Source organism: Dermochelys coriacea, chromosome 19, assembly GCF_009764565.3.
Source record: "Dermochelys coriacea isolate rDerCor1 chromosome 19, rDerCor1.pri.v4, whole genome shotgun sequence".
NCBI lineage: Eukaryota > Metazoa > Chordata > Testudines > Dermochelyidae > Dermochelys > Dermochelys coriacea.
The window spans coordinates 1560000-1582976 of NC_050086.2; the positions used below are offsets into that span (position 1 = coordinate 1560000).

Consider the following 22977-nt stretch of genomic DNA (forward strand, 5'->3'; position numbering starts at 1 on the left):
GCGCCCGAGCGCCCGCCGAACCCCTGCTGACGTCACGGCAAGCGTGACCAGGGCAGGGTGACGTCATGACCCCGTGTCATAGGCCCCCCCGTGGTGACGTCAGGCTGTCAGAGCCACCCCGGGGTCAGCGACGGACGCCGCAGCGGGCCGCGTTGCCAAGGGAAGCGGGAGCCGGGGCCGGGCTCGAGCTCGAGCACCGGCGGAAACACGTCCCCTCGCCGCCGGAAGTGCCCGTCGAGCTGCTTCCGGGTCCTGCCGCAGCGCGTGGGGCGCCGGCGAGAGGACGCGAGACCCTCCCGGCCCGAGAGCCGGACAGCGCCCGGCCCCAGCATGGTGAAGCCCCGCTACAAGGGCCGGAGCAGCATCAACCCGTCCCGCGCCAGCACCAACCCCGGTACCGGCCCGGCCCCCGACCCGACCCGGGACCCCCCGGCCGGCCCGGCCACCCCGACCCGACCCCCCCCCGGCCCGGCCACCTTCCCCGCGACCCTCCCCCCCGCCTCCTTCCCTTCCCCGCGACCCGACCCCCCCCCCGGCCCGGCCCGGCCACCCCGCGACCCGACCCCCCCCCGGCCCGGCCACCCCCCGGCCCGGCCACCTTCCCCGTGACCCCCCCCTCCTCCTTCCCGGCCCCCTTCCCCGCGACCCGACCCCCCCCCCCCCCCCCCCAGCCCAGCCACCCCGCGACCCGACCCCCCCCCGGCCCGCCCAGCCACCCCGCGACCCGACCCCCCCCCGGCCCGGCCACCTTCCCCGTGACCCCCCCCTCCTCCTCCCCTGCCCCCTTCCCCGCGACCCGACCCCCCCCCGCCCAGCCACCCCGCGACCCGACCCCCCCCGGCCGGCCCAGCCACCCCGCGACCCGACCCCGCCCCCGGCCCGGCCACCTTCCCCGCGACCCCCCCCCCGCCTCCTCCCTTCCCCGCGACCCGACCCCCCCCCCCCGGCCCAGCCACCCCGCGACCCGACCTCCGCCCCCGGCCCGCCACCCCGCGACCCCGACCCCCCCCCCGGCCCGGCCACCTTCCCCGTGACCCCCCCGCCTCCTTCCCTTCCCCGCGACCCACCCCCCCCCCGCCGGCCCGCACCTTCCCCGTGACCCCCCCGCCTCCTTCCCTTCCCCGCGACCCGACCCCCCCCCCGCCCAGCCACCCGCGACCCGACCCCCGCCCCTTCCCCGCGACCCGACCCCCCCCCCCGGCCCGGCCACCCCGCGACCCGCCCCCCCCCCGGCCCAGCCACCTTCCCCGCGACCCCCCCCCGCCTCCTTCCCTTCCCCGCGACCCGACCTCCGCCCCCTTCCCTGCCCCCTTCCCCGCGACCCGACCCCCCCCCCGGCCCAGCCACCCCGCGACCCTCCCCGCGACCCGACCCCCCCCCGGCCCGGCCACCCCGCGACCCGACCCCCCCCGGTCCGGCCACCTTCCCCGCGACCCTCCCCCCGCCTCCTTCCCTTCCCCGCGACCCGACCCCCCCCCGGCCCAGCCACCCCGCGACCCGAACCTCCGCCCCCTTCCCGACCCTTCCCCGCGCCCGACCCCCCCCCCCGGCCCAGCCACCCCGACCCGACCCCCCCCCCCCCGGCCCCCCCCCAGCCCCAGCCAGCCGACCCTCCCCGCTACCGCCCCCCCCCGGCCCAGCCACCTGCGACCCGACCCCCCCGGTCCGCCACCCCGCGACCCGACCCCCCCGCCGGTCCGGCCACCTTCCCCGCGACCGACCTCCGCCCCTTCCCGCGACCCACCCCCCCCCGCCCGGCCAACCCCCGACCCGACCTCCGCCCCCTTCCCTGGCCCCCATCCCGCGACCCGACCCCCCCCCCCCCGGCCCAGCCACCCGCACCCGACCCTCCCCCGGCCCGGCCACCTTCCCCGCACCCTCCCCCCCGTCTCCTTCCCTTCCCGCGACCGCGACCCCCCCCCCCGGCCCAGCCACCCCGCGACCGACCCCCCCCCCTTCCCTGCCCCCTTCCCCCGACCCCCCCCCCGCCCACCCCCCGCGACCCGACCCCCCGGTCCCGGCCACCTTCCCGCGACCCCCCCCCGCCTCCTTCCCTTCCCCGCGACCCGACCTCCGCCCCCTTCCCTGCCCCCCTTCCCCGCGACCCGACCCCCCGAGCCACCCGCACCCTCCCGCGACCCGACCCCCCCCCGGCCCGGCCACCCCGCGACCCGACCCCCCGGTCCGGCCCCTTCCCCGCGACCCTCCCCCCGCCTCCTTCCCTTCCCCGCGACCCGACCCCCCCCCGGCCCAGCCACCCCGCGACCCGACCTCCGCCCCCTTCCCTGCCCCTTCCCCGCGACCCGACCCCCCCCCCCGGCCCCAGCCACCCGCGACCCGACCCCCCCCCGGCCCAGCCACCCCGCGACCCGACCCCCGCCCCCTTCCCTGCCCCCTTCCCCGCGACCCGACCCCCCCCCGGCCCAGCCACCCCGCGACCCGACCCCCCCGGTCCGGCCCCCTTCCCCGCGACCCGACCTCCGCCCCCTTCCCTGCCCCCTTCCCCGCGACCCGACCCCCCCCCGGCCCAGCCACCCCGCGACCCGACCCCCCCCGGCCCAGCCACCCCGCGACCCGACCTCCGCCCCCTTCCCTGCCCCCTTCCCCGCGACCCGACCCCCCCCCCCGGCCCAGCCACCCCGCGACCCGACCCCCGCCCCCTTCCCTGCCCCCTTCCCCGCGACCCGACCCCCCCCAGCCCAGCCACCCCGCGACCCGAGCCCCGCCCCCTTTCCTGCCCCCTTCCCCGCGACCCGGGACCCCCCGGCTCAGCCACCCCGCGACCCTCCCCGCGACCCGACCTCCGCCCCCTTCCCCGCGACCCGACCCCCTCCCGGCCCAGCCACCCCGCGACCCGACCCCCGCCCCCTTCCCTGCCCCCATCCCCGCGACCCGACCCCCCCCCCCCCCCGGCCCAGCCACCCCGCGACCCGACCCCCGCCCCCTTCCCTGCCCCCTTCCCCGTGACCCGACCCCCCCCGGCCCAGCCACCCCGCGACCCGACCCCCCCGGTCCGGCCACCTTCCCCGTGACCCCCCCCGCCTCCTTCCCTTCCCCGTGACCCGACCCCCCCCCCCGGCCCAGCCACCCCGCGACCCGACCCCCGCCCCCTTCCCTGCCCCCTTCCCCGCGACCCGACCCCCCCCCGGCCCAGCCACCCCGCGACCCGACCCCCGCCCCCTTCCCTGCCCCCTTCCCCGTGACTCGACCCCCCCCCGGCCCAGCCACCCCGCGACCCGACCCCCCCGGTCCGGCCACCTTCCCCGCGACCCCCCCCCGCCTTCTTCCCTTCCCCGTGACCCGGCCCAGCCACCCCGAGACCCGACCCCCGCCCCCTTCCCTGCCCCCTTCCCCGTGACCCGACCCCCCCCGGCCCAGCCACCCCGCGACCCGACCCCGCCCCCTTCCCTGCCCCTTTCCCCGCAACCCGCCCCCTTCCCTGCCCCCTTACCCGCGACCCGACCCCCCCCGGCCCAGCCACCCCGCAACCCGACCCCCCCATCTCCTTCCCTGCCCCCTTCCCCGTGACCCAACCCCCCCCCCGGCCCAGCCACCCTGCGACCCTCCCCGCGACCCGACCCCTGCCCCCTTCCCTGCGACCCTACCCACCCCGGCACCTTCCCCGCGACCCGCCCGGCCCCGCCCCGCCCCCCCAGATCACCTTCTCCCTCCTCCTTCCCCGCGACCCGACCCCCCCGGCCTGGGCCCCCCCTTCTGCCACCTTCCCCGTGACCCGACCCTCCCACCTCCTTCCCTGACCCCCCCCACAACCCTCCACCTGCAACATCCTCCTCTGGGCTGCGACCCTCCCCCCCGCGACCTTCCCTGCCCCCCGCGACATGCTCCGCCATGCCCCCCCCATCTCCCCCACCCGTGCTGCACCACAACCTCCCCCCCCCACAAGTTTTTCTTTACTCCCCCTTGACTCTGCCTTGTTTCCCTAGATCGGGTGCAGGGCGCTGGGGGGCACAATGTGCGGGACCGGGCAACCATCCGGCGGCTGAACATGTACCGGCAGAAGGAGCGCAGGTGAGACTGGCAGCTGTTCAGGGCCTGAGCACGGGCCAGAGTGGCCCCTCCACAGTGGGCTGCCTCTTGGCTCATGGGGGCAGCTGAGCACCTCCCCTGGTTTGTAGCTGTGGGTGAGCCAGGGCAACGGGAATGCCAGCAGCCCCATCCTGCGCATGCACTGGGGTCCAGAATAAATGCTTTCCTGGTGGCAGCCTTGGGTCGCCTGTTAGGTGCACACCTGTGCCATGAAGGGCCACCGCTCTCCTGCACCAGTGGAGCAGGTGTAAGTTTTCTCCAGGTCTTCTAGGTGGTTCCCAACCCACCAACCTACGCACAATGTTATGGGGGTTGGCGGCACTTGTATTATAGCTTGCCATGCCAATAAAGACTCATTGATGATGCATGTTCTTGTCTCCCACCTGGGTGACCTAGATGTCTCCTAATCTGATTATGAACCAATGGGCAGTTGTTGTTTCCAGTTGTTCACCTACAGCGATAGGGGGAGGAAAGGTTCACTGAGGGAGCAAATGTCTGTGTGTGTGCTCGTTCCAATGGCACTGGCACATACTGCCAAACATAAGGGCTCCATCCAAATATGCCTTGTGCCATAAAACTGGCTGCTTAAAGCCTGAGGTCATATCCCTTTTTCAGTAAACTGAGCAGGTTTAGGTCTGGTCAGTACTTGGATGGCAGACTGAGATGCTGGTCACACGGGGCCCTGTGGCATGTTTGCAAGAATAACCCTGGCATCTTGGCCAAATTCCAGTGTGGGTAAGAATATGCTGGCTGACCTAAATTCTCCTGTTGTCTCAGCTATATAAGTTGTTCTGCCCTTCCAAACAGTACAGTTGCTGGTAAAAGTGCCCTTGTGTATACAATGTTTGTTTGCTTAAGGCCTTTCATTCAGACAAACCACAAGGTATTCGTATTGTCTTGGAAAGAGTGAACTGTGATGCTTGCTGAGTGTCTCTGCTGCTCATGTACTTACACAAGCTCTCATTTTTCTCTCTCAGAAACAATCGTGGTAAAGTGATTAGGCCCCTGCAGTACCAGTCCACAGTGGCACCAGGCACAGTGGCAAGAGTGGAACCAAATATTAAATGGTTTGGTGAGTGTTTCTACCTTGTGACTCAGCGAGGTTAAAATAATGGTCACTCAGAGGTTCTAAGGTTTGACTGTGCCTCTATCCAGTGAAACCATCTGTTTTTCTCCCTGGTATTTTCAGCTCCAGACAGAGCACTAGCGCATCAGTCAGTTTGTGTGCCCTGTGCCCAATGTGGGGGACGTGTGAAGGTGCAATGTTTGTTTTTCTTTTATACCAGGAAATACTCGTGTGATCAAGCAGTCGTCTCTGCAGAAATTCCAAGAGGAAATGGAGACTGTTATGAAGGATCCATACAAAGTGGTCATGAAGCAAAGCAAGGTGCCGATGTCCCTTCTCCATGATCGAATTAGACCTCATGTGAGTATCGCTCATTTCCTCACACGAAAGACCTGTTTGGATAGTTCTGGGTTATTTTCTGGAGTCATTTATGAACGGTCATGTTGTATCTGTTCAGTTTGGTGAAGAGCTGTATGGTGTCCTCTAGGGGCAGACTTGATTCCCTCATTTGATGTCACAGTCTCTTCTCTGGCAGAAGAAGGATGGATGCAGCTCTCGTGGGTGCCTGCTAGGGCCACTGTGTCGGCCAGAAAGAATCACGGAGTGATCTGAGGTTTTGTAGCAGCTTACTATCCTTGGCTGTGGTCTTATAAGCTAAGCAGTGTGTCATCCTGTCAGTACTTGGGTGGGAGAGTATAGGGTGCTGCAGAAAGGGTTGGTGCTGACTCCCGATATGTCTACACTTTGAACTGGGAGTCTGGCGCTTCCCAGGGATACCCAGGCCTGTGAGGCACCTCGCTACCACCTGCTCTTAACTTGTCTGTGCTTGCCGGGGGTCAGCTCCCTGACTCCACAGGCAACACAAGCACTTTCCTCTCAGCCTGTGCACGCTTTGCCATCTCTTTGCAGATTAGCGATAAATAGGCTCCCACTCTTGAGTCCTCTGGGCATCCCCCTAGAGTTCCCAGCCCCTGATCTACTGAATGCTCACAGAATTCCCAGATCCTCTGCTCCCAAAGGAACAGTACTCCTTAGCTTACCAGTTACACTCTGGATCACAGCTCTGCTTAACACACAGCACTTAGGTATTTTTATAGAGAAAGCAAAATATAAGTTTATTTAACTGAACAGAGATTCAAATGACAGCAAGCAGAAATATTGGAAACAAAGGGTTAATTATAAAATAAAATAATTACACATGTTCTAGAGCCTAAACTTCACTAACAAGATGCCCTTTTGTCTAATAAGGTATTGGTTACCACAAGTCCTTATCATAGCTTTTTTTCCAGCCAGGATGGCTGAGGCCCTCCTTTCATAAGCTTGTCTCCCCAGATGAAGGATGCCAGGACATCTTTCTGCACCCCTAGATATATTAGACCACTCCTTTGTTCTTCACCTGTAAACAAGGTCTTTGGATGGGAGCAAGTCCTTAACCACCTACTTTAGGATAATCTGTATCTTAATTGGTCTTGGTCTCTAAAGGCTTGGATTTTATTGAGGCTCTACAGAGTTAATTGCTTAACTTGCCATGGACCTGTAAGTAACACATCCTGGGTGAGCACTCCCACCTGTGCACTGAGGCTCCAAAATCTTATTCCTTTAACAAATCTGTTTGTCAGAGCTGGCTGGGCTGTGACATTTCTACTATTCATGAAACAGCGAAATAGCCTGATATTTGGTAAGACACATTTCCCATGCCTTGCAGAGTAGTTACTAGCAGCATTCCTCTTAGTAGAAGACTTTTTTAACCAGACACACAAATCAAACAAGTTCAAAGAACTTTCCTCTTAGTACAGAATAGAAATTAAGGCATAGTTATTGCTTCATGTTCAGTCAGCTACAGAGAGTACATCAATACCCCATATTCTGTTTTTCAGTATCCCTGAAATGATCCTTTTTAAATGTAGCTCTGGAATCCTGCTTATGAGCAGGCAAAGATGGTTGTAATGTTGGGCTTCTTGGTCTGGTGACTGGTGACAGTGGTGGCTCAGTGTTCTGAGTGAGAAGGCCTGACTCTGGGTTTTCATCAGGCTGCTTGTTTGCCCTTGAATATCCTCTGTGGTTCGCAGTTGATGTACTGTGAACTCAGACTGGAGCTAGCAGTACTTCGAGTGGGTTACTGCACTGGAATATTTCCCAGGGGACTGGGAAGATTTATAAAATGAATATGAATGAAATAAAGCAAGTGTATTAGCTACGTGTAACCAGTAACAAGGTCTGTATTATCCATTGGACTTAATCTCTTTTGGCAGGAAATTTGCCTGAAAGCAGTTTGTGTTAAAGTTCCAGGATAGGATTGGCTGTGGCAATTTGCTCGCATGCAATCTCTGGTTCCGGTGCTTGTGATGGCACAAGTGACAGCCTGACAATGAGTTCTTGAGGATGCTGGTCTCACCCTGCTTGCCTCCTGTTATGTGATAGATCCTAACTCAAATTAGTGTGTTTATTCCGAGTCAAAAATTCCTGTGCATATAACCTTCTTTCAGGCACATCAAGTTTTAGTTAGGATCAAGTTTCTCTTATCACATCTAGGCTATTATTTTGGACTCTTGCTAGATGTTTTCATATGAAGACTTTCCATGTGTCTCTAATAAAATTTTTACCTAAATTAAGGGAAATGTTATCTGAAACTAAAATGCACATTAAAAAATGAGTGATTCCTTTTATCCATTAAGTAGATTCATTTCTAAGAAAACTTTGGCATTTGTAGCTGGTCTAAAATAAAAACTACGAATTTGAGTATGATTATTCTTGACAAAATTTGTGAATTTGGCGAGATTTGTGCACTTGTTAGAATAACAAAGGACTGATCAAAGATAACAGTTTAATTTTCATCATTGTTTGTCTTAATTATATTTGACTAAGATTATAATAAAAGAAATGAAACGCAGTTCTTTGGCAAGTGTAACATCATTTGTATTGGCTTTCCTTTTTATTAAACAGCTATTCTTGTATTTCTCAAAGGGAGTTAAAAAAAAAAATTAACTCGTCCAGAAAATGCATAAATCTCTTCTTGTGACAGACTTTTTGGAACTGAACTCAGCCTTTGTATGTTTTGAGCCATGGCAAAGTTAATGCATGTTTTTATTATTTTTTTACCAACCTGTCTTCCCTCAGAATTCCAAAGTCCACATTCTTGACACAGAAACTTTTGAAACGACCTTTGGCCCCAAATCGCAAAGGAAAAGACCAAATCTTTCTGCAAGTGATGTGCAGTCTCTTCTGGAGAATGCTGAGGTCTCCGCAGGGACCTATGACCAGGGCAAGGACCGAGACCTGGTGATGGAAGATACTGGAGTGAGGTAAAAAGCAGGGAGGAGTTAGTTACAGTCAGCGTTTAAATTCCCTAAGAGCAACGCATGTTTTAGTTTTACCCTGGAAAATGTCCCCTGTGCTACTAGTACTGTACACCTTTTGCGGGAGGCCTACAGAATATAAGAGGCTGAGGGGAGCTAGGCTATTTAAGGTGTCCAACATGGTCAGTATTTGACTTGGATTTTTTTTTCTCTTGCCATCTGTGTGCCTGCATAGTTAACCTAGTGGTTGCTTCCATATGCATGTACCCTCAAGTATAATTCATGATGTGTGGCATCTCTGAATATCTACCAAGGGTACCTTGAAAGTAACAGGAGCCCCATAGGTGAACAAATACAGGCATATGAAAAGATGTCTGTTTGGAGCCTCTTTATAAGTATTCTTTCTGCATATTTCTAGGCTGATCAGGACTGTGTAAAAACCCAAGTATTTGTCACTTTGGCCTCGCCTCCTGTGAGACCAGATGGCATCAGAGAATGCATCCTCCCGGTATTTCAGCTGCTGACATGTGTTTGATATCCACATCTTAGGGATGAAGCACGAGAGGAGATCTACAAGAAGGGACAGTCCAAAAGAATCTGGGGTGAGCTTTACAAAGTAAGTGTAATCATGTAGAAATTGAGAGAGATTCATACATTTGAATTCCCACGACTTGCTCATGGGATGTGATTTTAAATTGGTGATCACTCAGCCAAAGGCAACAGCACACAAGCCTGCACAAACTAGTAACGCCACAGAACAATGATTGGGATGGCTCTGTGACGACCCTTTGTCGATGGAGCTGGACTGTAAAACCAAGTGTGGGCGTAGCGGCATTTCCTTCATTTTCTTAGCATATGTACAACATGCTTCACTTGGCACGTGACTAGAATTTATCACCAAACTTGGTCCGCTGGTTGGATCATTAAATTCCCCCGCCCGGGCACTGATGGGGAGCGTGACATGAATGTCGATCCATATCCCCCAGCATTTCCATGGTTAAAGCTCACTGGAACCATAAAATAGGTGATGATTTCCCTGATAAGGAAGGGTGGCAGGTATATCGCTTGCTTGCCTGCCTGCTCTGTCGTCAGCCTGTTCAAGAATCTAATTTGAAACTTGACCCCTCTTAACCCCGAGGTCTGGTACCACTGTGCAACAGCAACTAGAACATGGGAGAAGAAAGGTGTAAACGGATAGAGATTCCCATAGTCTTCACTCAGACTGACCTTGAATCTTGAACTCCTACCTCAAAGGGACAGATATCTCATGTAAGCATACAACCTAGTGGGTGACTGACAGGGTGAAGGCACAAACCTTCCCTGGGTCTTCACTACAGATAAACCATTCAGACGATGTCAAGGTTGTTTAGGCTAAAACATCAAATTCCAGTATTTTGACAGGGTTTCCTCTGGAAGGTTCTGACCTTCAGCTCCCTCTGAGTCACATTGGCTCTTTCCCGTTCCTCAAGCAGTCAAAGCTAGAGCAGTAACAGGAACAGATGTGCATCCTCTTACTGCTAGACTAACGTGATGTTGCTCTGAGTTTCTGAATGCAGCTTATTACCTGTACAGCCACCTCTCCACTTAGAGACTTTGTAAAATCTGAGAATAATAAGGCAACCTGAATGGATTTCAATTAAATGGGTGCCAAAAATGCAAGAAATAGATGTGAAACAAATTCACTTGGTCTGAATCAAGCCATAAAATGACTGCTCCCTGCTGCAGGTGGTTGGCTGACTGACTGCATGTTCCCCTTGTTTCTTGTGTGTTAATATTGATTCAAGAAACATTTTTTGCAGCATGATCACCAATAAAATGGTAGCAGTGATTCTGGAATTTGCCTGCTGGAACTGCATTTGTACTCCATTCAAGGTTTTACTAGTGCCCCTGCTGTGAAACAATTGCTCTTCAACTCCACTGATTGCTGGAAACAGTGTCAGTAGAGGTACACGATCAGCTGGCCTACGCTCCACATTTAGGTGTAGAGTTTTACAAAATCAAAGTGACTCTCTCCTAGTTTATGCAGAGTCATTTTAATTCTGTCTATTAAGGTGATTGATTGGAGCATTTGCAACCAAACTGCCACAGCATCATCCTTGCACACAGGAAGCCAGTGACAGTCTATGGACACAGAGTAACTTCACTGTCCACCACAGCTTCAGTGGGAAAAGTGAACACCTTGGATGTTAATCTGTTTGAAGAGATAGTGCGAGTTGCACATTGAATGGGGGAAAATATAAGTGTTTTTTAGCTTGCCCATTTCCCCTTAAAAGTGCTGCATTAGCTTTCGGCATGAGGGTCCAAACTCCTCTCTCCATGGATTTTCAGGTGATTGATTCGTCTGATGTTATTGTGCAAGTTCTTGATGCTAGAGATCCCGTCGGGACTCGTTCCCCACATGTCGAATCTTACCTCAAAAAGGAGAAACCATGGAAACATCTCATTTTCGTCTTGAACAAATGTGACCTTGTCCCTACTTGGGCCACCGTAAGTACTGTCCTTCCTGCAGTGCTTTGGTTTTTCTTTGGGGGTTTTTGTAGCCTATGCTCTGGTGCAAGTGTCGGTCCTCATGTTACAGGGTACAATGTAACTATAGTCAGTGGGAGCTCCTCTAGGACTTCCTGCCAGCAGAGTAGCAGTTACAATGCAAATGCACCCACGTCTTGCTTTGCTGATCAACAGTCACCAGCCACAAACTCTCTACTTCCTCTGGCTGGTTGTAACAGTTCAGCTTTTTTCTCGCGAGTATGCTAAGTGTTAGTCCTCGTAAGTCCTCTAGCCTGTTTTATATTGTTCAGCTAATTGGGTTTAGCTAGCAATGAAACATTTTTGGAGCATTGTCTTGCATGTATAAAATGGAAGACAAAGCATTTACTGTAGAGTTTGAGAAACAATTCAAAGATCTTTGAATTAGCAGTTTCCTTAGACAATTCCTTAGGCAGTCCTGTGATCAGGCTAAGTTGCTGCACTTGTTTTTCTGGGTCTGTAGCATGACCCTCCTTGCTCAGCACTGTGCTTTCTCTCTAGAAACGGTGGGTTGCAATCCTCTCCCAGGATTATCCAACACTTGCTTTCCACGCCAGTCTCACAAATCCCTTTGGCAAAGGAGCCTTCATACAGCTGTTACGGCAGTTCGGAAAGGTATATAACAGGTTTGGGTTTTTTTTTTTTTTTTCTCTGAGTTGCTGGGCTTCAGGGTGGAAAATGTCTTTCTGCAGCAGCCTAGACACTGGGCTGTCCATCTCAGTGGCTGACTCTATCTGTGAAAAGCCCTTCTTTGGGAAGTGATTGGAACGTGTTCCCTGTTTGTTGGGAGTTATTGAGAAATGTGCAACGCAACTCAGCCAGGCTCAAAACCCAGTCTGACCAGATACATACTAGCCAGTGAGTGTTGTCTCGAGGGCACCCAGTAAACTCCCATTAATACTACTTAGGAACACATGAACATGTAGAGGGGAAGAATGTACTTGTGAGGCTCATTTATGCCCTGCAAATCGGTACTATCCCATGAAGATGCTGCCACTTTGAAGTATTCATCTTCCTGAGAGAGACAAGTCAACAGAATAGTTTCCTTTGTAGAGGACTGATTTCCTCTCAAGTCCCACATCTGTGTCTATCTTGTTGACAGATTCCTATTTATATTTGTTTCTCAACCTAAGTGCTTTTCAACTTAAGACATGAATGAGTAACTTCACAGCAGCTGAAAACACAAGTGACTCATTTCCGACTCTTCAAACAAAAATTATGGAATATTTCCTTCAGCGCTTGAAATCAGCTCTTTGAAGGCCTGTTAGCTGCAATAAATTTCTCTTATTAGAGGGACCCTGTTCCTTGTGATCAGATTTGCGTTCGGACTGAATTTGCTCTCCATTTCTAAGAGGAGAGGAATTGCTGAGAATTCACATTTTGGAATTGTAATAGCAACCATGCATTTCTCTACAAGGCATTCATAAATGTGTGTGTGATTTCTTAACAGTTGCACACAGACAAGAAACAGATCAGTGTGGGCTTCATTGGCTATCCAAACGTTGGCAAGAGCTCAGTGATTAATACGTTACGATCCAAGAAGGTCTGCAACGTGGCCCCCATTGCTGGTGAAACAAAGGTAGGTAGGTAGGCAGGCCAGGAAAGAACCTTGGCCTTTGGGCAGGTAAGAGTTCCTAGACACAGAATATAAACTTAATCCCTGGGCTTGAATTTATGCAAAAATACATAGACATAGTGTTATGTCCTGGTCCAGTCCTGCTGTCTGAATGAACACCATCTTGTAATGGGATCCAACCTCTGAATCCCACAATAATGCTCAGCTACCTGTGGCTGGGCAGTAGCTGATCACTGTCCTTAATTCTGGGTCTCTCAGTCCCTCAGGTTCATAAATTGCAGTGCCTGTTTTAAGAGTAACCTTTAAAATGCAGAATCCAAGGCTGCTTGTGAAGAAGGGTAAAGTAGGACGACTGTTGGTCTCTTGCAGGTCTGGCAGTACATCACCTTGATGCGGCGAATCTTCCTCATTGACTGCCCAGGTGTAGTTTATCCATCGGAGGACTCAGAAACTGACATTGTGCTGAAGGGAGTGGTGAGTATCTGCTGAGAATGCTGGAAAGGCCTGTTTTTCTGCTATTGATGCAGTTGGTTTGAAGAGATTTTAATACTGACTTCCCTCACCCCAGGGAAAACCTGTGATCTGTACGTATGATAAACTTCAGAATGGGGATGAGGCTGAGGGCAGTAATCATGCTCTTTGACCCGACCATAGGATGGGGTAGAGTTCCAGGAGCCGAAGCAGTGTGCACACATATGATATCTTAGTTAACGTACAGAGTAAAGGGAAGTTTTACACGTTTAAAGTGAACCTGGGTGTCTTGATGGGGGGGTAATGTTTGACCCTTCATTCGAATCTCTGCATTGTTTGGGACACTATAGAATTTCTGCAGTATTAGAGCATAACAAAGTGCTGCCTTTCCCTTTAATATCAAGCTAGAAGAGTTTCCATTGTGGGTGGGAGGAAGAAGTTGGAGAGGAATTGCTGAGGCTGAAATCAGTTTGCAGCTGTGCTTGCGCAGAGCACCTGAGCCTTTGAATTCTGTCTGACCCACAGTGATGTTCAGAGGGGCTGGCTCTCTATTTTCCCCTCATTTTTAGGTTCAAGTTGAAAAAATAAAGAGCCCTGAAGACCATATCAGTGCAGTGCTCAAAAGAGCAAAGCCAGAGTACATCAGCAAGACGTACAAAATTGATACCTGGAAAAATGCAGAGGATTTCCTTGAGAAACTAGCTTTCAGGACAGGAAAACTGTTAAAGGTGAGCCAGATTAAAACACTGTCTGCATTTTCACAGCTCTGTGTAACCTCAGGTGAGTGAGGAATGTTTGATTGAAGTCCCACATTATACATGGGGAATTCAAATCACCAAGCTCCGGTGAGGTGAGGTGAAGTGTGTACATTTGTCCTTGTGAGTGCAGACACAAATCATTACGGTCTATTCCAGGGTGGAGAACCTGACATGCAGACTGTGAGCAAAATGGTCCTCAATGACTGGCAGAGGGGCCGTATACCATTCTTCGTTAAACCACCAAATGCAGAGCCAGTCCCTCAGGTGAGAACACTTACTTCCATTCCTGCAGACGTGGTAACCCATTTCCCTTTTGCACACCATTTCTTAGCAGCTTCACTAGCATAGCTGCGGAAGGCTTTCCCTTAGTGTTTCAGGTAATGCTCATTTGAATTCATTAAACAGAGAGAGAACACAGCAGGAATGCAGCAATGTCCTGACTGGTTATTTTAGCTGATTTGTGTTGGCTAACCTGCAGATATTTCAGTAACTTTCAGAGTATTAACTGGTGTTTAATTTGGGTGGCAAATAAATTCTCTTTTCCAAAGAGATGATTGGAAATTTGTTATCATGAAACTTGTGCACCGCATTAGGGTTTGTTTTGTAGTAAGTTTCAGAGTAGCAGCCATGTTAGTCTGTATTCTTTTTGTAGTAAGTGTAACCGTTCAGGATAATGGCCCCTCTCTTCCCTCTCTATGGTCCACCAAGGGCATCCACCCGTAGGCCCTGGCCATCACTTCTCTTAGCTGGAGACCTGCATCTCTCCCTTCTGACCAGGGTATTTCCAGGCTGTACTATTCCCTGCTTATAGTGTCAATTCCCCGTGCCTAAGCAGGCCTGCTCTGCTTTTCTCCTCAGAGGCAATAAACAGCGTAATTGTCCACAGTTAAGTTACCACCCAGCTCTTTCTAAGCAAGCATACTTATTTTTAAGATAAAAAGAGAAGACACATAAACTACAGAGAAAACACACAAACAATAAAAGAACCTACAAGCATGCTAATAAGCTCACCAGAGATCATGCCAACTCCAGTAAGGGCTCTGGCAGGTGATCAGTCCTTCAAACTCCACACAGGGGTTTTTCTGGGACCACACGTTCATAACAGGTGTTGGCTCAGAACAAGCACCCCCATGGGTCTGTGAGTCACAGCTCTATACAGTTTGGGACTTCAATCTGTGAATAAGTAATTCAGACAATGGGCTCCTTTTCAGGGCAAAGCTTCAAATGGCTGATTTCTTGTCTAACCAAAGGGGTTACATGTGCATACACCTCCCCATAGAGGTTTCCTGGGAAACCCACTTAACTTTGAAAGTTCACTTTGTTTCAAATGGTCCTTTGAAGCTCTTATCTGATGTGTAGCACATGAATTACTTATTTGGTAGTTCCTGAATTGCAGTGACTCTTGGATTGTTTCCAGCTTTTGCCACTCAGTAGCAATTGTGGATATTTTACCACTACTTGTTTTTTTAAGGGATTGCATTATGGCCAGTTCCAGCTGATAGCCCTGTGACCCTAGATGGAGTTTCTGGAATTATGTGCACTCTTTCAGGATTACTTGTTTTTTGAGAAATCTAAGTGAGTGTGAATTGCTGAGATACATAAAGGACAGAGGTCCATTCTGTAGGATGTGGTAATTGAAGGCAAATTATTTGAAGATACTAATTGTCTGAGTCAATTTACTGGCCCAACTTCTTCCTACCCTACCTGAGACTATGGCTGTACAACAAGTCTCATGGCAGATTTGGTACAGATTGTTGGTGGTCAAAATGCATCTGAATGTTTAAGATCTGGCCTGTAGGTGAAATACCTGGGGTGCAAGTCTCACCTTTCTTTCTCTTGTTTATAGCCCTCATCTTCTTTAGAAGTAGCTGCAGTGCCAAGCCAAGCTGACAGTGATGAGCAGAGCTCAGAGGCTGTTGCTTCGAACATGGAGTCGATAGAGGAAGGGGAGAACAAAGCAAACGCAGAAATGAAGCAACTCATGTCTCGCGTCCGGCAGAACTTTGGGAAGATTAATGTAGCAACTCAGTTCTTGGAAGAAGATCTGGTTCCTGTAGATATGTCAGATATTAATAAGATGGACAGCGATCCTTCTGGAGGAGAAGAGGAGGAGGAGGAGGAAGAACAGCAGCAAAATTTAGCTGAGGATGACTCCAACTCCCATGGAGAAGGTGTCAGGGAGGGCTCCAAGGCAGTTATTAAGGTTTTGGAGGAAAAGATTGCAAAATACAAAAAATTCCTGGACAAAGCCAAAGCCAAGAGATTCTCAGCAATAAGGTACTGGATTCTATTCAGTTTTGAGAGTAAAGAATTGTACAGGAGAAAAGACTGGGCTGAATTCAGTCCTATTATTGGGTTCACTGGATCACATTTCATTCAACTGATTCCCTGTGTGTTAGGATTTCTATTCTGGGCCAATATACCCACCTTAATTGAATAATCTTCTCTTAAAACCAACTAATCTACTTATCTGAACTTTGAATGAGGCATATTTATCATCTTAAAAACATCTAATGCTCTGACATTTATGGGAAAACAGCTCCTTGTGCTGTCATAAGTGAGTTAGTATTCTGTTTCTGCCAGCCTGGGCTGATGCATCTTCTTTCAAAGCCTTTAGTTTGCTTCATGCTCACTTCTTTAGCTCTCCGGAGGGAGATGAGCCAGTGGAAAAACCATAGTCTTTCTCATTTTGGTGTCCTTAGTCAAAGGCCCTTAGACTCACTGAACTATACCACATAGCGAATCTAGAACCAGTTACACTGAGATCTTGCTTGATCTTTGATGGAGTGAGGCCAGCGGTTGTAGCTTGATGTATCATGTGGACATGCATGCATCCCTGAGATCTGGCTGGCAGATACTGCTGGCCCAGTTTGGGCATAACTGGGTCTGCATGGATAGTTGGAGATCTCCTACCAACTTTGTGCAGGACAAAGGGGATGGGGACCAGACAGGGTTGGCAATTTCCCAGAAAAACTGGTTTAGGACAGAGCTCTAGTAAATACTGGTTTCAACCCAATTAAAACCAGGAAACTGGTAAAAAAAAAAAAAAAAAAAAAAAAAAAAAAAAAAAAAATTATTATTAAAATATACTCATGAAAATTACTGAAAAATATTTAGCAATTTGATAAGTTTTGCAATGCATATAATATTGAAAACTGAAATGAGTTGTGACATTTTCCTTGAGAAAATACTGACCCAAATGGCACAGACATTCCGATGTTTAGTATTATATTACGTATATCCGTATTACACCCACTGCAGTTTTACTCTTTATTTGTAAACCCTAAATTAATCTCTGAATCTGCTGCCTTAAGTAACCACCATTTCAGTGTGTAACTAAAACTAAGTGTAATGCGGTTTGCAGTAAGAAAACAGTTTTTAAACCAGAAAATGCCTTGAACTGGGATTAACTAGTTTTTGTTGGGGCAGCAGAAACCAACTCTGGTCCATACCATGCCCTCCGTGTACTAGGGATGACTTTTTCACTCTGCTTGCATTGCACAAGGTGATCGGCCATGGAGACCAGATTATTTGAGCATCTATTTCCTGAACGTGACTGAAGCTTATGGCTTTGCTGGTATTCTATGGGGGAGTTAACACAGTTCCCAGAGCTGCTAATGGAGTCCCTTCATAGAATCATAGAAATGTAGGACTGGAAGGGACCTCAGTAGGGGGTCATCTAGTCCAGTCTCCTGCACTGAGGCAGGATTAAGTCCTATCTAGACCAGTGGTTCTCAAAGCCGGTCCGCCGCTTGTTCAGGGAAAGCCCCTGGCAGGTCGGGCCAGTTTGCTTAACTGCCGCGTCCGCAGGTTCGGCCGATTGCAGCTCCCACTGGCCACCGTTCGCTGCTCGGGCCAATGGGGGCTGCAGAAAGTGGCACGGGCCAAGGGATGTGCTGGCTGCCCTTCTCGCAGCCCCCATTGGCCTGAAATGCCGCGATCGGCTGACCCTGTGGACGCGGCAGGTAAACAAACCGGCCCAGCCCGCCAGGGGTTTTCCCTGAACAAGCGGCGGACCGGCTTTGAGAACCACTGATCTAGACCATCCTAGACAGGCGTTTGTCCAATGTGTTCTTAAAAACCTGACAGGGATTCCACAACCTCCCTAGGTAATTTGTTCCAGTGCTTAACTACCTAACAGTAAGGTTTTCCTAAAGTCTAACCTAAATTTCCCTTGCTGCTATTTAAGCCTGTTATTTGTTGTCCTGTCCTCAGTGGTTAAGGAGAACAATTTATCACCCTCCTCTTTATAACCACATTTTACGTACTTGAAAACTGTTATGTCCCCCTTAGTCTTCTCTGGACTAAACAAACCTGATGTTTTCTAGACCTTTAATCATTTTTGTTGCTCTCTCATGCTACTGTCTTCACGATTTTCATGCATGCAGATGAATTTGGATAAGTTAGACTATCTGTCAATAATGGACTTTCTAGGTCTTAGCAAGAGGGCTGAGGAGGCTCCCAGCAAAGCCATATGACCTTGTACAAGTTCCAGGTATCTTGCAGACTTCTTTGAATTGTTAATAAGACTGTGGTTTTAGAAGTGGCTTTTTGCTGAGCACCATGGGTACTGTTTGCTTGTATGTAGGAGAGGCCTATAGAAAAGGTGGTATCATGGTGCTATTTAGGGCTAGCACAATCCCATAAAAATGTCTCTGCTTTATCTGTTGCAGAATCCCCAGAGGGCTCAGTGAAAAGATATTCACAACATCTGAGCAGAAGTCTGAAGAAACCAAAGAACCAGAGGCCAGAGGTAACATGAAAAGGTCTAGGTGTGCCCCAGGTCTTAGCACAGAAACCCCAAGCAATGGGGGCATTTACTGCTAGTCTCTGGGGCCAGTTTCTTCTTTCCCTAAAACTATTTAAAACTTGCTGATGAGCTAATCTGACTTGAGGGATCCCTGCAAAGCTGTAGGTTGTTGTTGTTTCAGAGCTCTTACCTGTTTGTCCAGATTGTAAAGTGTTCTGCCCCCTCTAGCTATGCAAATGGGTGGTGTAATAGTTCTGGTGTTTCAGTCGTGGATGGGGGTGATGGACAGCTCACATAGCACTCCCTGTACTTTGCAATAGTCCTGGCCCAGCAGTTTCCCTTCCCAGGGAAACGCGGTGAGGCTTGATCTGACAGCTTCCAAGATCCTGTTTCCCTTGCAGTCACCACTGAGCGGGCTCAATTTGGGGGGTTTGAAATCAGCGGATGGGGATTTGACTCTGACACTATGGGTGTGCAGTGGAGTTGTCCCATTAGATAGAATCTTGCACAGTGCTTTGAAAATCTACCCTTAATAGCAGCTTTTATCATATCAAATGTCAAATAGGTCTCTGACAAAACAGACCACATGTATTACAAATGTGTCTGGTGCAACTCTGGCATTGTTCCATGTGCTGAAAGGCAGGATTGGCATGGAGTCAGCTGCCTTGACCTATGCAAACAGAGATCAGTGCTGGAAGGTGTCTGACTGTTTAAAATACTGCTCTTAGGGTGCACAAAAAAGGGAAAGAAAAGGAAAGCACGAGAGGATGAGGAGGAGGATGCCCTTCAGGGTAAAAAGCCTTGTAAGAAGCTTACATCCAAAGAAGTAAGTGTTGCCACCTCTAATCCCAGTTGCAGGGGGCAGGGAGTGGAAGCTTTGGCTCCTTCCAGATACCTCAGCTTCTTGCATGTAAAAAGTGGTGGGCAATGCTCAGTGCAATGTGTTGGTTTTACAAAGTGTGACTGCATCTCTTTGCAGAGGAGAAGAGCTGAGAGGCAGCAGCACACCAAGAAAGTTGGGGTCCGATACTACGAAACTCACAATGTGAAAAATAAGAACAGGAACAAGAAGAAATGTGACTCAGAGGAACAGAGCTCAAAACACAAGAAATTTAAACATAAGCAATAACTGGGGCTTTTATTAAATTTAACATTAAACCAGTGCCTCTAGATAGAAGTTTTTTCTTCATGTACGACTTGCATTTCTAAATTCAAAGCCCAGCCATGCGTCTTGGTACAGCAACAGATGAACATAAGAACAGCCATACTGGGTCAGACCAAAGGTCCATCTAGCCCAGTATCTTGTCTTCCAGCTGTGGCCAATGCCAGGGGCCCCAGAGGGAATGAACAGAACAGGGAATCATCAAGTGATCCATCCCCTGTCGCCCATTCCCAGCTTCTGGTAAACAGAGGCTAGGGACGCCATCCCCGCCCAGCCTGATTAGTAGCCATTGATGGACCTGTCCTCCATGAACGTATCTAGCTCTTTTTTGAACCCTGTTATAGTTCTGGCCTTCACAACAGCCTCTGGCAAAGAGTTCCACAGACTGAATGTGCATTGTGTGAAGAAATACTTCATTTTGTTTGTTTTAAATCTGTTGCCTACTAATTTCATTTGGTGACCCCTAGCTCATGTTATGTGAGAGCAAACAACACTTTATTTACGTTCTTCACACCAGTCATGATTTTATAGACCTTGATCAGATCCCCCCCCTTAGTCGTCTTTTTCATGCTGAAAAGTCCCAGTCTTATTAATCTGTCCTCATATGGAAGCTGTTCCATGCCCCTCATCATTTTTTGTTGCCCTTTTCTGAACCTTTTCCAATTCCAATAGATTTTTGAGATGTGGTGAACAGATCTGCACGCAGTATTCAACATGTGGTTGTACCATGGATCTGTATAGCAGCAATATGGCATCACATTTGCTTCATGGTCTCTGTGTGCATAAAAAGCATTCAAATGAGTATATAGTATTCCCACAAGGGTGCTGCATAAAAGTGGCTAATATTAGTCCATGCTGTGATCTAGCACCAAATTAAAACCTAGAACCATAATTACAAAATTGTTTTGGAGAAGGGATGAATTGAGTTAGGAGCTGCAGTGTGCTGTATATGCAGCAATCTGTAAACATCAGTGTTGGAATAGTGGAAGTGATGCTTGAATTCATGCCATAGGTTCAGCCTTTTACCTCATTTGAGTTTAGCCATGTATTCAAGATATAGTGCCTCCACCTTCATTAACTAGCATTTACTCTGCTAGCCATATCTCTGTCATGAAACAACCACACAATTAGGCACTCTTCAGCACAACTGCTTGCTAAGAGACCTGGGGGACAGGGAAGGAAAGGCTATGGTAGATGAAGAGACGCTGGAAAGTGTGTCTGGGGCAGGGGTCACTCACAGGGCTTTGAGCCTCTTAACTGTTTTTAATTAGATGAATTTTATTAAGGGCCATGTTTGTCATGAGATTTGAAGTAGGAGCAGCACTTATGTTCTAGTGCCTTTGTCAGAATAAGGTGCTGTTTTCCAGAGTAACAAATTATCATGCCCCTGGAAATGGCAGTAATGGGAATCTTTATGGGAAATCAGAGACAGAGCATAAAGTTAAGGAGTGAACCTGGAATTTCTCACCTGTGCATGTGTGAGGTTATCTTGCTGGGAGTTCTAATCACTGCTAAACCAAACACTTGTCCACTTCATTGGATATTTGGCCATCCACAATTCTTGAGCATCCAAATGACATGCCTTGGAAGTATTCTTGTGTCTTTGGAGCTATAGAATCACTGGGTCCTGCTCTTACTTAAAATGAATCCCTTGTCTTAATTCCTTACTTGAGTGAGTAACCACTTTGCAGCTTGTGAGGACCACTGAGCCCCCAAGAGTGATTCTGGCAAAGGAATGAGCCTGGGATAAATTAAGTCCTAAGTCCCTCAAAATTTCTTCTTTTCTGGATATTAGAGTCCAAGATAATTGGAAAAAAGGATGCAGCCCTCGTTTGCAATAACTTTCCCTATGCTGTGAAAACAGAAGCTAGGAATTATGACTTAAATGACTGTTACCCTATGATCCTTTTCATTTCTCATCAGCTGAATAGTGTACAGCTGGTAGTACCAAAATGTAGGCTGAAACTTGCTTCAGCAGCTACTGTCACAAAGCTCTTTAGAAAGTCTTTCTGCAGATTCTGAAAATGAGCTTTTCTGACTCCAATTCATGACTTAAAATGAGTCATCTTTCAACACTATCTAGTTGTATAGAACACGCTAGTTATGCAAGTGCTACAAGTGAAGATTTCAGTTACTTGTTAAGACAACTTGTGCTTGGATGAGCCCCACGCTCCCTTTTTGCAATGATATTAAGTCCAGATTAATTTTTAATGTTGAATTAATTCAAGGTGCACTGCGAATAAGTTACTATTAGGTATGGCTAACAGTAGCTTTCTCCTCTGAACACTACTTTCCTAATAAATTACTTCCCTCTTCAGTTAACAGTAGAACAAAAACCTACACAACTGCATAGGAAATGCCTTTTAAGTTTTCTTTAGTGAAGTGTCTAGTATCTGGTTCTGAGTGATACATAGCAAAGAGACCTTTAGGCCTCAAGATAAGTGGTTCTCAACCAGGGGGCCACAAGCAGGTTTCATGGGGTCCACCAAGCAAGGCCAGCATTAGACTTGCTGTTTCTCCTCTTGTATACAGAGTTGCATGTATAGAAGGTGTCACTAACAGAGTTTCTAGGAAAGAAATGCTATTGCAGCAGGCAGTGAGAAGAGAGCACCCCCTTGGCTGGATGGCTGTGGATTATAATGCCAAAAATAAAAAACTGTAGTTGTTCTACTTGCTGAAGGGAACTGAGGACACCAAGTGATCACACTTTTGGTTGGGTGAGCAATGTGGTAATTGTGCATGTTTAACACTAGTGATGAACTATAAACAGAACAGTAAAGAGAACTCAGGGTTGGAACCGAGCTGGGCTCTAGGCCATAACAAGGTTCCAAGAGTTAACCTTCCATTGGAGTAGATGTGGCCCTTGCTAGGAAAGGCAGAAAATGCACCAAAACCTGCCCTTCCTTAACTAAGACTGGCACTTTTAAATTGTCCCACCAATTGCCTGTTGAACACTGGAGCCAAAGATATCCAGTTGCATTCTGTCCTGTTTAAAAATTTTTATGCCAGGGAGGTACATGTAATGTATGCTAGGGCTCAGCAGGAAGTACAGCATGTCACAGACATGCAGTGAAAATAGTCAGATGTGGGATGCATTATACAGTAGCAATGAAGGTGCTGGGCCAGACAAGTGACTGGGATGAGGAAAAGCAGGTAGCCAAGTAGAAAGGCTAGCAATGTTACAGCATCTTTCCCACACATACAGCTCAGAAGAGCAGAAAGCAGGCTGGCCCCGTACCATTCACATCTAGCAGTACTGGCAGCTGGACAGCTTATATTTCTGAAATCTGTACAGCATCTAACAGATGGATAGAGGCAGAAGTGC

At 50.2% G+C, this 22977-nt stretch overlaps 1 protein-coding gene across 1 annotated transcript; it reads left to right on the plus strand.

Moving 5' to 3' along the window:
* The first annotated feature begins 243 nt into the window (after positions 1-243).
* GNL2 (G protein nucleolar 2) lies at positions 244-19652 on the plus strand. The gene is made up of 16 exons (XM_038377731.2): positions 244-394; positions 3945-4029; positions 5025-5119; positions 5334-5473; positions 8231-8415; positions 8959-9025; positions 10738-10896; positions 11437-11550; positions 12386-12514; positions 12881-12985; positions 13552-13710; positions 13897-14004; positions 15587-16017; positions 18414-18493; positions 19219-19316; positions 19470-19652. The coding sequence occupies exons 1-16, from the start codon at positions 331-333 to the stop codon at positions 19617-19619; spliced, it is 2169 nt and encodes a 722-aa protein (XP_038233659.1). The 5' UTR covers positions 244-330; the 3' UTR covers positions 19620-19652.
* Positions 19653-22977: the final 3325 nt, after the last annotated feature.